Genomic DNA, 15,371 nt, shown 5'->3' on the forward strand with positions numbered 1-15,371 from the left:
TATTCAAAAGCTGATGCAAGATGAAAATAAGGAAACAAATTAAGGGCTCTTGATAATTTTTCTACTTCCTTCTCTCATTCCACTTAGGTTGGAATAACAAATACTGATTTATAATCTTTTTTTCTTAATTTTTTCAAGTATACATGTATTGTTTCTGGGCACTACAGGAATAAATATAGAAAGCAACATTACCTCTATCTTGAATATACATCAAAGCAGTCTTCATTTCAATTAAATTTTTAATTAGACAGCACTGGGTTTGAACCCATGGCCAGCAAAACGACAGCCTTCATCTGGTATTTTAGCTATTCAGCCCTACTACCAGCTGAATCATGTACATAAATATGTAATAGGCATATCATTCCGGAAATACTTAAAATGCTCGGCTTAATTTGGGAACAGAATGCTCAGTGTGTGAAAATAAGATACTTTCATTTCATCTAAACTGAAGAAAGGATATTGAGAATGAATCTGCTTTCACATAAGCTGCTTTCTGTTTAATAAAAAAAATGGTATTTGCTTGACCTCTTGAGAAAATATCTCGTATATTGCTATTAAATTTTCAAAAAGCTTGTTTCCCCATTTCTACACTTTATGAAAAGGAATCAAAATAGGTTGGATTCAACTAGCTTTTCAACTAGTAAAAAAGGTAGCAGTCCCTTCTATTCACCCCAAAAGTTATATTGGGGATCATGGAACCAGAATGGACAAGGTGGGCAATTAGGTGAGAGCCAGCCCTCTTGGATTCAGACAGGGGCACGGGACAAAGATGGCACTAGTAGCGTTAGTAGATGGTTTCCATCTGAACATAGATAAAGGCCATGCTTCTTTATTGCTCCTCCTGGATCTATCTGCAGCCTTTGACACAGTAGACCATGCTATCCTATTGGCATCTAGAGATAGAAGTGGGCATCAAAGGGTTTACCTTGGACTGGTTTAAATCATTTCTCATGGAACAGACTCAAAGTGTTGCTGTTGGAGATCCACTATCCCCAAAATGCAAGCTATCTTGCGAGGTTCTACAGGGCGCAATCTTATCCCCCATGCTATTCAAGCTCTGTACAGCCTTTAGGAGAACTCATTCGCAGCTATGGACTTGGATGTCATTAATATGCAGATGACACCCAACTCTATATATTGCTATCCAGATCCCTACAAGATTCAGTAGAAATCTTGTATCGCTGCCTGACAGATGTGGTAAAATGGCTTAAAACGAACAAATTGAAACTGAACCCAGACAGGACAGAAGTGATGCTTGTTGGGAAGGCAGAGATCCTGAAAGACATTGAACTCCCCACTTTCAATGGAGTTCATCTGACCCTTGTAAACTCAGTTGAGACCCTAGGGATTACATTGTATCCAGCACTGTTACTAGAAAAATAAGTTAAAGCAGCCGCAAAAAATGCTTTCTACAACCTCTCTCTAGCCTGGAAAATGGCTTCTTACCTTGACATGGCCGACCTACCCACCTGAATCCATGCTATGGTAACATCAAGACTTGATTTCTGCAATGTACTATACATAGGTCTCCCACCTAAACTAACTAGGAGACTCCAATTGGTGCAAAATGCTGTGGCTCGACTGTTATCAGGAGCGAGCAGGAGCATGAACATCACTCCCCTCCTGCAGCTACTCCACTGGCTAGTGGCGGTGGGAGGAGAACTGTGGCAGTTTGAAAATTACTGAAATACAACAAAAGAAGAGGGAAGTGACTTTACCGAGGGGAGGAGAGTTAAATGAGAAATTCTAAGCAAATATTTTATTTGACTACTATACATAGTACTGAGTAATAGAGGTGTTACTATAAGAATTATAAGGATAGAAATTAACTAATTTTATTTCTGGCAGATAATTGTATAATGGAGAAATTATATAACTAAGACAGAATGAATATAAGATAGAAGGAAGTAAAGAGCAACATATAGAGTATGAGTTAAATTGATTGACTTACAGTGAATGTATACAATGCTTATAGAAGTACTTAAAGTTATGCAGAATAAGGGACAAATTGATTGCCCCATATTGACGAGACAAGAATGAAATAAGATAGAATATGGAGTACAAAAGTAGACAAATGACTGTTATTATTAAAAAATATATGCCAGGAATGTAACATTTAGTCGATAAGTTAAGTGGGAAAGGGAATAGAGATAGCACTGTGTTATAATAGAAGCTTAGAAGAGAGTGAAAGTATATGTTTAATAGAATAAAATAAGTTTGAAATGAGTAGGGGGAAAAAACGGATAAGGGGTTGGAAAACTGTTGGAAGTCAACAAAAGGGGGGGGGAAGGGAGGGGGTTAGAACTGGAATATTTAAAGGAAATTGATTGTAATAGATATTATAGAGATTTCTAATCCAATAAAAAAAAATTTTTAAAAAAACCCACTGGCTAGTGGCTACCCATTAGTTACCATGCTCAGTTCAAGGTATTGGTTATCACTTACAAAGCTCTTCACGGGCTTGGTCCGACATATATATGGGACCGCCTCCCTCCCTATACTCCTCCATGGCATCTTTGCTCATCCGACAGGGTCTCCTGCAGGTGCCACCCTGCGCATCAGTGAAATCAACAGCAGCCCATACACGAGCTTTCTCTGTGGTGGCCCCTACCCTGTGGAATGGCCTGCCTGAGATCAGGAGAGCCATCACTCTCCTGGCTGTCCACAAATGATGCAACACTGAATTATTCTAAAAGCCTTTTTTACTCAGATAGGAGGGCTGTATTATAGGGAGGCGATCTCAAATGATCCACTAATGAGTTAGGAACCATAGACTTTACCACTATGTTGCATTGGATTCCTGCTAATGCTATGTCTTTGTGAACTTGTATCTATTTACCCTATGGCATTGTTTATGGAAATGTTCTTGATATTGACTGTACTAATCTCACACTGTGTAATCTGCCTTAAATCTCCGTGAGAAAGGCAGATTATAAATGACATAAATAAAAAGAAGTAGACCTTGAATTGTCAACTAATTGTACCCATCTAAGACCACTTCCAGACCTTGAATTGTCAACTAATTGGACCCATCTAAGACCACTTCCAGACATGACAGCATTAGCCTTTAGACACACCTCCAGGCATATGAGAGCTGCTCTTTCATGATATAATCCACTGTAGATGGCTACTGCATTTGAATGATGCATTCATGAGAGCAACAGCTGACATATGGGTCAAACTCATAAAATCAGCACTTCGTAAGGCACAATTGCTACCATCTACATTACAGAATTATTCAGACACACGAAGCTGCTTTATGACAAATCAGCTCATTGATCTATCTAGCCCAGAACTGTCTACTATAACTTGTGGTGGTTTTTCAAATGCCTCAAGTGGAGATCTTTCGTAGCCCTGTTACCTGAGATCTTTTTAACTGGAGAAGTCAGGAACAGGAACTCTCTCAGAAATTTCTATTCATTTTCCATCAGGACACTTGGAGTTGTACTGTATGGCACTGATATGGTAGATAGGTTTATATGGATTACTATGGATTATAATAACAGATTAATAATTTATCTGTCTGAGGCTGATAGTAAGAGACATGAGTGTATTTATTACTGTTTTCTTGTTAGACAGATGCTAGTGTAGATGCTCAGTTTAGAAGATACAGACTTCATGTTAGGTAATTTTTCCCACTGTAGTATCTTGTAGTGTAAGACCCTCTCCCAGGACTTCTGAATATCCACAATTTGCTTTCATACCAATTTCACTAATAAGCAAAAACATAATGTGTTCTAGCCAAGGCTGTTTTTTCACAGCTTGAATAAACTGAAGGAAATGCAATCATTCAAAGCATTCATTCTAGGAGATGTTATTCTCCTCCCCCTGCCCCCGCCTCAAATTCTCATTTAAAGTACTTTCCCAGTAGGCTTCCTCCAGTCTTCTACCGACTGGCATACTTGTGCCACTACAGCTCTTTGGGAAATGGACTTACTGAGTAAGCAAAGGGAAATCATTAATTACCTTTACCAAGTACCTGAGGAAATTCCTTCTCTTTTATGATCCTCCTTATCTGCCCTTTCAGATTGTCTGATGGGGGCATTTTCCCTGCCCCACTATTAAAATAAACAAAATTATTTAGAGTTCAAGGAAAGGCATTCACTGTTTTAGCCCCACGTCTATGGAATTTCTTGCTAAAAAAGATTTACGTGTCACTACTCCAAATTCATCCAGCTAAGTGGGGAAATGATGCTGGACCAAATGGACCCTACAGTATGATCCAGAAGGGATCTTCTAACATGCTTTTGGTAATTTAGAGAAAAATTATAACAACTATTAACAGGTTGAAATAAAGAGCCTACAATAAAACTACAGGAATAAAACGACAGAAGACAAACTACAATCCAAAAATTGTAAAAGCAGCATGCAAATCATCAGTTTATGAAATGAAGTTATTTTTACCAGACTCTTGAGGGACATTGAGGAGTGAGCTTGTCAAACTTCTTGAGTAAGGAGTTCTATAAAGACTTTCACTTTCCTCACTTTAATTGTCCAAAATATCTAAAATGTCTGAAGCTTGATATGCTTGAACAAGTTCATATGGGAGAAAGTATTCCCTTTGTCTAAATCATGCATATTTCTTAAGAAAAAATACAATCAATCAAATACTCAATTGACTCTTTACCTGGTCATTCAAACCATGACTCCTGTTTCGATCCTGCTGATCCAGAGAAAAAGAGGAGGGAAAAATTTTCACTGTTCTAACAGGACTGGAGCAAGAAATCTACCAAGGCAACTCTTATTTGCCAGTGGCAGACAGCACCTCTTGATTTAGCCTTTGAAATTTTGAAAACTGTAAAGCCGAGAAAAGAACTTTAGGGACCAAGCTACATAGTACACAGGACATTCATGACTGGATCTCTGGGTGTTTGTCTTAATATTCAAAGCAGCTGGGGAGGTGGATTAGGATCATCATAGATGTGGTATTGAAGAGAATTTAATGTGTAACAGTTAACAATGGTTGGGGGGAGACAGGTACATCTTTCCCCCTTGCTAGGACAGGGGGGGGGTTGCTTTATTTATTGTTTGTTTGTTTGTTTATAGTCCGTCTTTCTCACTGAGACTCAAGGTGGATTACACACTGTGAGATTAGTACAGTCAATATCAAAGACATTTCCATAAACAATGCCACAGGGTAAATAAACACAATTTTACAAAGACGTAACATTAGCAAGAATCCAATACAGAGTTGAAGAAATGCTAAAACAGAACATAAGCAATTCTGGGACTCACATTAGACAACATGAAGCACAGGTAGCTCATAAGAGCATATATCTAAAGCAACAGATAATATGTAAGGCAACATAGTGGTGAAGTCTATGGTTCCTAACTCATTAATAGATCATCTGAGACCCCTCCCTACAATACAACCCTCCTATTGAAGTAAAAAGCCTTTTTGAATAATTTGGTTTTGCATCATTTGCAAAAAACCAGGCAAGTGGGGGCTCTCCTGACCTCTTCAGGCAGGCCATTCTATAAGGTAGGGGCCACCACAGAGAAAGCCTGTGTATGGGCTGCTGACGATTTCACCAATGTGCAGGGTAGCACCTGCAGGATACCCAGTTCAGAGTAGTGAAGGTGCCTTGGAGGAACATAGAGGTGGTCCCATAGGTATGCCGGATTGAGTTCATTCCATGAGGAACAATTTAAACCAGTCCAATACTTTCAGTGAATGCCTCTAGATCCATTAAAAGGGAGCCAATATGGTGTAGTGCTTAGACTGCTAAAAAAAACCACTGGGGAGACTCGTTCATATCCCCACTCAGCAAAGAAATTATTTGAGTGACTATAAGCCAATCACTGTCTCCCAACTCAAACTACCTCACAGGATTGTCATAATAATGAAATGGAGAAGGGGAAAACCATGAATGCTATCTTGAGCTCCTTGGAGCCACCTTGAGCCAAGAGAAAAGGTGGAGTATAATAAATAAATAATAAATTGGAGGGAGCGTGAGATCTGTAACATGGCAGTTATGTGGCTGGGCTGCAAACCAGCACTCTGCTATTTAAACTCCCACCACTGCCATGACCCTAAGGTGGCCTTCGGTAAGCCGTTCCTCTCAGCCCCAGCTCCCCAGCTGTATTGTGGGGGTAATTATAACACTAATTTTATTTACTACTCTGAGCGTGGCTCTAATCTGTCCAGAAGGGTAGTATACAAGCACACTGTTGTTATTATATAGCTGTCTTTTATTAGAGTGCTTTGGAGCTGAGAAAATGCTGCTGTAGACCTATTTCAATAGGTTAATAGATAGGGATAAAAATAAAATTAAACAAAACCATGACTTCCAGTAGGAAAAATGGTTATGGACTTGAGACACATGACTACCACAAAGCAGAACTAAAAGCACAGAAGAATCAGGAACAGCCACATCCTCTACAGTGGGACTGAGTTTGGGTGGAGGCTGTCCTCTCAGGAGACAGACAGAGGATTGGAATGGATGTGAAGGGATGTGAACAGCCACAGCCCAAAGGTAGGGAAAAGACAGGCTAACCTATAGCCCTAACCACTTTTACCTGGGAATACGTTCCATTGATTACAATGTCATATTTTCATTACAGATCTGATTTGACAACAAAAACATTTAAAATCAAGATGTAAGGGTTTCAATAGCATGATGCCAATACTTAGCCATTAGAGGCAGGGTTACTAATCTCCAGGTGGGAGCTGGAGTTCTCCCAGAATTACTTCTGATCTCCAAACGACAGAGATGTTCCCCTGGAGGACATGGAAACTTCAGAGGACAAACTATGGCATCAAGCCCCTGCTGAGCTCCTTCCCTCCTTCCCCATACCTCCAGGAGTTTCACAAGCCAGAGCGGGCAATCCTAACTAGAGGCCACTCCAGAAAACAAGTCAGTGAAGCAGGTAGCAATTATTTCATCTTACAAGAGCATTCTAGTTGCAGTTAATGCACAAATGAGGGAACACACTTTTATGCAGGAGAGGTGCAATGCCACCCAAGTCAAGCACCATTAAGTACCACTGATTTAAATGGGATAGGTTTTTGCTCAGTCTATTTATCCCTGTTTGCACTAGGTTAAAAAGAAGAAGGTAGTGTATTTTCTCCCTTGTGGGTATCTGTTTCTTTGCTTTAGTTGAACTGTATGCCAATCTCTAATTGTGTCACACTATAATAATTAAGACAATATGACGAATACTTGTCTGAGGAAGGATGCTTTGACTCTTGAAATCTCACACCCTGGAAATCTAGTTGATCTCTAAGGTGCTGCTGGACCCAAAGCTTGCTCTTCTACTACAGACCAACATTACCCACCTGAAACTTTATTCTGCTTAGAGATAGTAGGGATCTGAGGGCAGGGTTTGACTTTAGGGGCAGCATTACATGATCCTTGTGTATATTCCAGCCTTGTAAGATGCTGAAATCATAAATTAACCAAAAAAGAACAAATAAGGAAATGTGAATACTGAAATCAGTAATACAAAATTAAGTGGAAAATCTCAACATCTACAGCACTTTGTAGTTATGTCTACTACCATCTAGAGGCAAAGATACAGAGAAACTTTCTAGGCGCTAACTTCCTAGGTCAGTAAACTAAAATATAATAGTGGAAGGGGGCAGTTCCATAGAACTCCTAAAGCTATAGTTCAATATTAATTCCAGTGAGATGATTCATGCGTTTCAAAGCTGCAACTTTTGGGTTGTTCACTTAAGTATGAGAAGCGTTTTTTGCCAGCTCTGCTGGTTTTAATTGGGCTACTTAGTGGTGATGCATGAGCCAGGAAACAATACAGACCATGCTCTTCTTAATGTCTATTGTGGATCCTACATATGCAGAACAGCCTGATACTAAACCACTGTTTTTATTATCTCCTGAGAAAAAAATTATAATTCGCCATACTAATGAATATTTTCATCATCAAAAGTCCCACTAGGAATTATCCTGATCACTGCATTCAACGGGCAGAATACAGAAGTTCATCACAGCACTTGTGCTTACTGCCCCCTCTCTTGTCATTCTACAACTCTTCCAGGTAGACTGCAATAAATCAAGTCATGGCAAAGCAGCCTAAAACTCTTTTATTGTTCCTACTGGGATGTCCAGCAGCCTAGGTCCTCCTTCACAGGCTATTCATGCAAGAAGCATAAGTAACCTAAGTTGCAGTGTGGGGTACATATAACATCTATGTTCATGGGGACTGGGGCCATTCAGTGACTTGGAAAGAACATAGATTCTTGACCTAAGGTAGCCCATTAGGAGGAACAACTGTCACTGATTTGCTGAGCACTAAGCAATAAGGAGTGTAGGAAAGCATAGGCATTGTCCTTATTCACCATTTGAACAGTACGGACACCCTATTTTCCAGCCTCTACATGCAGGGCTTCTATATCCTCCATCTACACAAATAATACTAGCGCTGTAATTTATTTCAGACCAAGCTTCAAGGGTGAGAAAAGAAACTGGGTTGGAAGTGACTATCTTGAGCCAAAAAGGCAACGGTGATACACTATAATCCATCACCGTAATTAAATCCTAAAGGGAGTTACACCCTTCTAAGTCCACTCTCTTCAATGGAATTAGAAGGCTGTAACTCTGTTTAGAAGTCCAGTTTAAAACACAAAAGTCCTTTTTGCTGACCTAATTAATCAGAGGCTCCAGTATAGTTCCAATGAACTAGCAGCCTCAAAGCATTCTATTCTGGTTAAAACTGTCAGCTGCACAAAGTGTTCATAAAACATTTAGTTGATAAACTGCAACACCATCTTGTGGTAATTAACAGTATTGTTCCACAGACAGAACCAAATTGAAACACAAAAACATATTCACCAATAATTTTAAAACTGATCTGGAGGTGCAACTGTGTATAAAAATTCACATACAATTTAGCCTCAGGTAAACTTGAAAGGCGTGTGTGTGTGTAAACAATCGTGTTTCAATTAAACATCTTTTCATTGAGACTTCCAAAAGAAATATAGTAGGAAAAATATTTAGTGGTCAAAATGCAATACTATCTTGTAGTAACTGACAGCATTCCACAAACGGGGTGAAGTTGAAACACACAATAAAACAGATTCATTTGCCGTGGAAACAAAATTAGATTTATTAAAAATCTGATATGTTACTTTTTCTACAATATATATGCATTATTATTGTCTAATAGTAATATGTATCAACGCTGTCATATTTTGGAAGTTTGTGAAGAGTGTGTCAGTGTGCACTACCAATTCAAAAACCGGAAGTTCCTTTCTCTTTTTCATAAGCAACAGCAATAGGTGTGTATGAATTCACCTATTTATCACGGCAGCACCTATCTCCATAGAATAAATGCGGTATGACATACTGCACTATTGATTCACCTATAGCCTATCTTCCAGTTTAGGGGCCAAATAAGGACTACAAATCCCATCATGCAAGTGCAAAACCTTTTACTCTGTCAAAGTCCCAATCCTCCAAGGACTACATGCCCCAACATTCACTGCTTCATCTGCAATTTAATAATTTCTTATTGGGACATGCAGTTTACATAGAGCCTATCAACTATTCCTCTGCATGTACCATAATTCCAAATAGGTGGCCATATTAGTTTGTAGCAGCATAATAAAGTAAAAGCCAGACGGCACCAGAAAGATCAACCTTTCTTCCAGCATAAGCTTTTGTGAGACAGAGAAGGTTCTTCATCCGATGCACTGACGTGAGCTCTAAATCAGGTGAACTTAGGCTGGGGTGAGGGGAAATGTGTTAGTCTCTTTGGCACCATCGAAGAGTCCAGTTGCACCTTAGAGACCAATAAGATTTCCAGGGTGTGAACTTTCCAAAGTCAGAGCTCCCTTCATCAGATATCCCTGGAAATCTACTTGATCTCTAAGGTGCATCTCGCTTTTTCTACTGCAGACCAATACGGCTACCCACCTGAAACTATCTTGGATTCCCGTTTCATTGTTCCTTCAACGGCACAGAAGACTAGAATGACACAACCACCTGAAGTTCCGCTGCAAACATGGAAACTGTAATTGGCAACAATAGAATAGCATCGGTGTATCCTGTTACAGCTCTGTGATGAAACCCTTACATTATCTTCGTCAAACATTGGGAAACTGGATGTTTCCGCTCTACCCTTCATCTCTCTATGGTGATAACCCTATTACTTTTGAATGAGATGGGAAATCAGTTCCGTGTTATACCGGATATGCCTACGAAGTCCGCCCTGGAGAGTGAGGCGCCAGTCTGGCTAGAATATATCCAGCCACCGGTTATTTTCACACCGGAACTAATCCCTTTGACCTTTTCCTGAGGCTTCAGTTCTTCTTCTCTCTCCGGCTCGCTTTCCTTCTCCGCACGTGAGAGGCCGCGCTCGGCATGGCCGCCCTGTATGTGGAGGATCTGCTGGCCCGCGCCGAGGAGCGCGAAGCCGAGACGCGGCGCAGCGTGGCAGTGCACAAGGAGCTGGAGCTGGAGTTCGACGCGGGCAACTTGCTGGCGGTGGACCGGAACCCGGTGGGGCGCGCCGTGGTGGCCCGCGAGGCCTTGCTGAGAACCCTGGCGCGGGACAACACGCAGCTCCTGGTGGGCCAGTTGTGGGGGTTGCCGTCGGAGCGGGCCGAAGGCGGAGCGGGGCCGGTGGTGGCCAAGCTGCCCGAGCCGTCGACCCGCCTGCCCCGCGAGAAGCCGCTGCCCAAGGCCCGTCCCCTCACGCGCTGGGAGCAGTTCGCCCGCCTGAAGGGCATCCGCCCGACGCGCAAGAAGCGCGGCACGCTGGTCTGGGACGAGGCGGCCAAGGAGTGGCGCCGCCGCTGGGGCTACCGCCGGGCCGGGCCCAACCCCTCGCGCGACTGGCTGCTGGAGGTGCCCGAGGGGGCCGACCCGCTGGAGGACCAGTTCGCCAGGCGGCGCCGGGAGAAGCGCGAGCGGGTGGCGCGCAACGAGCTCAGCCGTCTTCGCAACCTGGCGCGCGCCCACCGCGGGGCCGCCGCCAATGAACTGCACCCCACGGGCCGCCAAGACCGGGCCGAGCTGGGGCGCGTCTCTGCCGTCGCCCGCCTCTCCACGGCTTCCCGCGGCCGCTTCCAGCCGCGCCTGCCCAAGGAGCCGCCCGCCCCGAAGAGCGCCGGCCCGGGCGGGAGGAAGCGTCGCTTCGGGCCGGTGTTGGGAGACTTGGAGGGGGAGAAGAAGAGGCAGCTGGAGCTGGCCCGGAGCCTCAGCGCCAAGAAGCCGCCCCTCGACCTCACCCGCGCAGTCAACAAGCAGCTGCGCCAGGACGAAGCCGAGGCTGCCGCCGCCGCCAAGGGAAAAAAGCGCGGACAGCGCGGCAAGAGGGCACGGCGGCAGCAGCGGAGACCTGGCGGCAAGAAGAGCGGAGGAGCGGCCCGGAGGGGGAGTCAGGGAAGCTCGGGCAGCGTCGGGGGCAAGAGGAAAAAGAAATGAACTGAGGGGCTGGGTGGTCTTGCCGGCCCAGACCGGATAGTCCTGCACTGATAGCATCCTTCCATAGGCCAGAGCCTTGCCAAGGGAGCCTCAGTGCTGCTGAACCTTGCTACATCATGAAATGAGAACGAGGCCTTAATCTGTGGCAGCTCTCTCTTCTAGTTGGACTGTGGCCTTGCACCCTCCAAGACAAACTTAATCAGTAAAAAAGGGTGAGGATCTTCCCCCTCAGAGATCTGGGCTGCAGTAATCCTTGACTCTAGTGGGATTGATCAAACAGATCTTCAACAGACAAGGAGTAATATGCTTTCATTGGACACAAAACATTGACATAGACCTCAGATATCAGCACCAACATGAACAGATGGTGCTTGTTATCAGAAAGTTTGATGGAGCTCCAGTTCTGACATTTTCTAGATTTTACTGTGTTTTGGATTGATGACTGCCTTGTGTCCAAAGAAGTGAAATCATTGCAAGGGGTATAGAGTTGAAATATTTCAAAAGCTTTATTTCATACAGAATAAAAAACATAATACCTTAATGTCTTGTTTTAATGAGATCTGAAGTAAAATCACCTTAGTGGGTATTAGGCATTAATGTGGTCTGAAGTTCAAACCTGCTCTTTAAAGATATGTAATACTTGAACTGCATATAGATTATAAGAAGATGCAGGAATGTCTGAGCAACTGCAAATTTCTTGCTTAATTTATTCAAACTGGTATTTGATATCATATGAACCATTCTCCATAAGTGTTGCTCTATAGACACACATTTTACTTTTATGAAGTGCATGAATCAGAGTTTTGGGTAAAGGTTGATATTTTATATGCTAGAACTATAATTTTATCACAAGGAAGAAGAGTGTCTTAAATTGATACGGTTCACTAAAATCAGTTCTGAATTTAAAAACATTTTGTTGGGAAACCCAAGAAAGAAACTTAAAGATTGTTACATATGAGTGGGATCTATCATCATTGGAAAGTACTGACAATCTCAGATTTCCCTTGCTTTCCTTTCTTCCCCCAGCAGCCATATCTGATCCTGGGAAAGTGGATCCCCAGGATCCTGGGATCCATAAAGAGTAACAGGTATGAGGGGTGGTGGGTTGCAGTGAGCTGGCAGAAGCAAGTAAAATAGCTTTTTCTTCCTTTTCCCTCAGTGGTGGAAGGAATTCTTTTACCCCGTTAATATGACTGTTACTCTGTACAGATACAACAAGCAAGTGCATCACTGAATCCAACCCTGTTTATTCTAGAGAAATCCTAAATTTGAGGGGGGCTTGATTTCTTGGCAGATACATCTGTTTTGAAGTTTGGATGGGAAGTGGGAGTAACCCCTGCCATTCTGTCAGTTGTATGCAAAGAATCATTATGTACTGCTTTTTCTAATCAAGGAATCATTCCATTGACAAATTTTTCTATGGGACTCTAGTACATTTCTTTATGCAACATGAAGACTGCTGTTCCATTATACCGACTGGGAACTGAACCTTGAGTAGTATGTTTGCCCTGAATCCAATTAAGAGGCTAAGTCTACCCATAAGCACTTGAAGTAGCTGCCCCTGTAAAACCTAACACACTTGATATCCTGAATGACTGTGTTTACAGCAAAGGAAAACTCAGTGATGAAACTGATGTCTTTTATACAGGTTAGCTGCTCTTGAGTTCAATGCTTTTGGGAAGTGGGGGAGGTCCTGCTTCCCCATAGCATTGTTTCCCTGGGGGTTTCTCCAGTCTTTCTAAAACTTGCTCTGCTCTGAAGTTTTGGGAAATGTAGCAGTAAAGCATGGGTGGCTGCTGTTTGGGTGGGGAAATTTGGGTTTTCTCACCCACACAGCAGCCATTTTCCCAGGCCCTGTTCCATGGCAGCCATTTCTTCCCCCTGCCGTGTGCAGGGATGGGAGGCAGTATTTTTTTAAAAAATAGGCCCTAGAATATCATAGTGATATTCCATTGTACTGATAGGGGTAGCAATTTCTCTGAAATCTCAGCTTTCAATTTTTTAAAATGTCTCTAGCGCAGTCCCTTGGTGACAAGGAAAAAAGCGTATTTCCCCAAGGGAAGGGACTACAGATGTACATTTTAAAAAATGGGGAAACCTACCACGTGGAAGACCTATTGCTGCTGTGCTTTGTTGGCAACCATACTAGCAATGGGGAAACCACAAAATCCTGTCACTGTGGAAGACTACTATGTTTGGTGTGTAGTTAGGCTATAGAGCAGTTTGCATTTCATTTTGAGGTTTTGATTAGACAATGCCACCACCTTTTGAAAAGACACATGAGGAAAAGTAATTAGAGATTACTTGTTGAATGCCTTGTTGAAATAACCTCCTGCAGATGGTTTTGCCTCTGAATTCCATGTTGATACCTGGAAATGCCTTCAATTCCAGTATTTCACATTGAATAAAATGGAATGTGAATTCTTTAAGCAACCTTTTTTTTAAAGCTGGAAAGGGTATTTGTTTTCTACCCATACCAACTTATGACAGGTTTGAAAACACACACTGGAATATGTTCTATTCAATTTGGGTTGCTTCCACACAGTAGCTTTCATTGTTGCTGTGAATGCAGTCAGTTGCAGCAGCAACAGAACTGCCACAAAGTTTTTGCTGTAGAGAAAGATTTGGGTCCAGTAGCACCTTAAAGACCAACTGGATTGTGGCGGAACGGGCGCTGGCTCTCAGCCCGGGCAACTGAGCCGCCGTCAATGGCCTGCTAGCCCCGCTATCCGCCTCCCACCTGCCCTGGTGGGCGTGGCTCACCATCGCTGCCACCACTCACTGAATTGTTCACCGCCTGACTGAGGAGCAGTGAGACCCCTCTGGCTGAGGTTCCTTACTGGGAAGTGAATTCCCCAATCTTTGGGTGGGCCCTGGAGAATTGGCAACCCACCAAGGTCTGGCCTGATCAGGTTCTCCTGGCTAGAATACTCTACCTTAAGGGGGTGGTGGTCTCAGGGAAGGTTCACCTTTTATTTCCTTTCTGCTGCCTCCCAGGCCCTCCACATTTAGGGCCTAGGCACCTGGGTTTCACCCAGCGGCAGGAGCCTCTCCTTCAACCAAGGTGATTAACTCTTTACCTCAGGATCTGCTGGGTATCTCTATTCCGGCCCCACCCTTTATTGGCCCAGGGCTGCTGGGAGTTGTAGTCCAGAAAGAAGGGCATCCCACACCAAGACTCCTGCAGGCCTCTCCCTGGCCCCACAGCCCATCAGACCTCATGGGGAACATTTCCTCCCCTTTCTTTAAAGACAGATTAACAGCAACTGGCACTCATTTCACCCCTGGTAACCATTTTGTTACATGGATTTCCAGGGTATGAGCTTTCGAGAGTCAACTCTTGAAAGTTTATATCCTGGAAATCTAGTTGTCCTAAGGTGCCACTGGACCGGAATCTTGCTCTTCTACTACAGAACAACACAGCTACCCACATGAAGCTTTTCCTGTGTTTACCTCAGCTGCACACTCTCCACCATTTCCCTCTGCACTAACAATAAGCTTTTTTTAAAAAAATGACAATTATTAGACTGCTATTGTGCAATAATATTACAATGATGGTCACAGTCTAACTCCTGAATTCCCAGTGTTCATTTTTTTAAACAGAAGGAAACCTCTAGCTCTTCTGGTGAAGATAAAAAGGGGCAAACTTTAATAATTCTTACTTTTTTTAAAGGCCCCAGGTAGAGGAGAATGGTTAAGGGGAAAAGAAAATTGCACTTTTTAATTACTAAAGTTATTACCAAACCCATCTCCATTAAACTGGGAAATAGAAAGTTTATGCAGACATCGGGTTTAGAGCCATGCATTTTATAAATTCGTAGGCTCTGTGGTTTTTTAAAAATTATTTCCACAGATTACTCACAAGGCCTAATAGTCTACAAACTTTTTTAAGGGATGTACTAAAACGAATGACAGGATTGCCCATTGGAAATAATGGGAGAGGCTTGAATGCCCATAGGAAATAATGGGAAACTGGAATGCCCG

General features: G+C 42.8%; 1 protein-coding gene across 1 annotated transcript; it reads left to right on the plus strand.

The window, feature by feature from the left end:
• Positions 1-10,255: 10,255 nt before the first annotated feature.
• Positions 10,256-11,928, plus strand: RRS1 (ribosome biogenesis regulator 1 homolog). Its single transcript, XM_054985243.1, has one exon. The coding sequence runs from the start codon at positions 10,323-10,325 to the stop codon at positions 11,385-11,387; it is 1,065 nt and encodes a 354-aa protein (XP_054841218.1). The 5' UTR covers positions 10,256-10,322; the 3' UTR covers positions 11,388-11,928.
• The last annotated feature ends 3,443 nt before the right edge of the window (positions 11,929-15,371 follow it).

The sequence above is a fragment of the Eublepharis macularius genome, chromosome 7 (assembly GCF_028583425.1).
Source record: "Eublepharis macularius isolate TG4126 chromosome 7, MPM_Emac_v1.0, whole genome shotgun sequence".
In the NCBI taxonomy this organism is placed as follows: domain Eukaryota; kingdom Metazoa; phylum Chordata; class Lepidosauria; order Squamata; family Eublepharidae; genus Eublepharis; species Eublepharis macularius.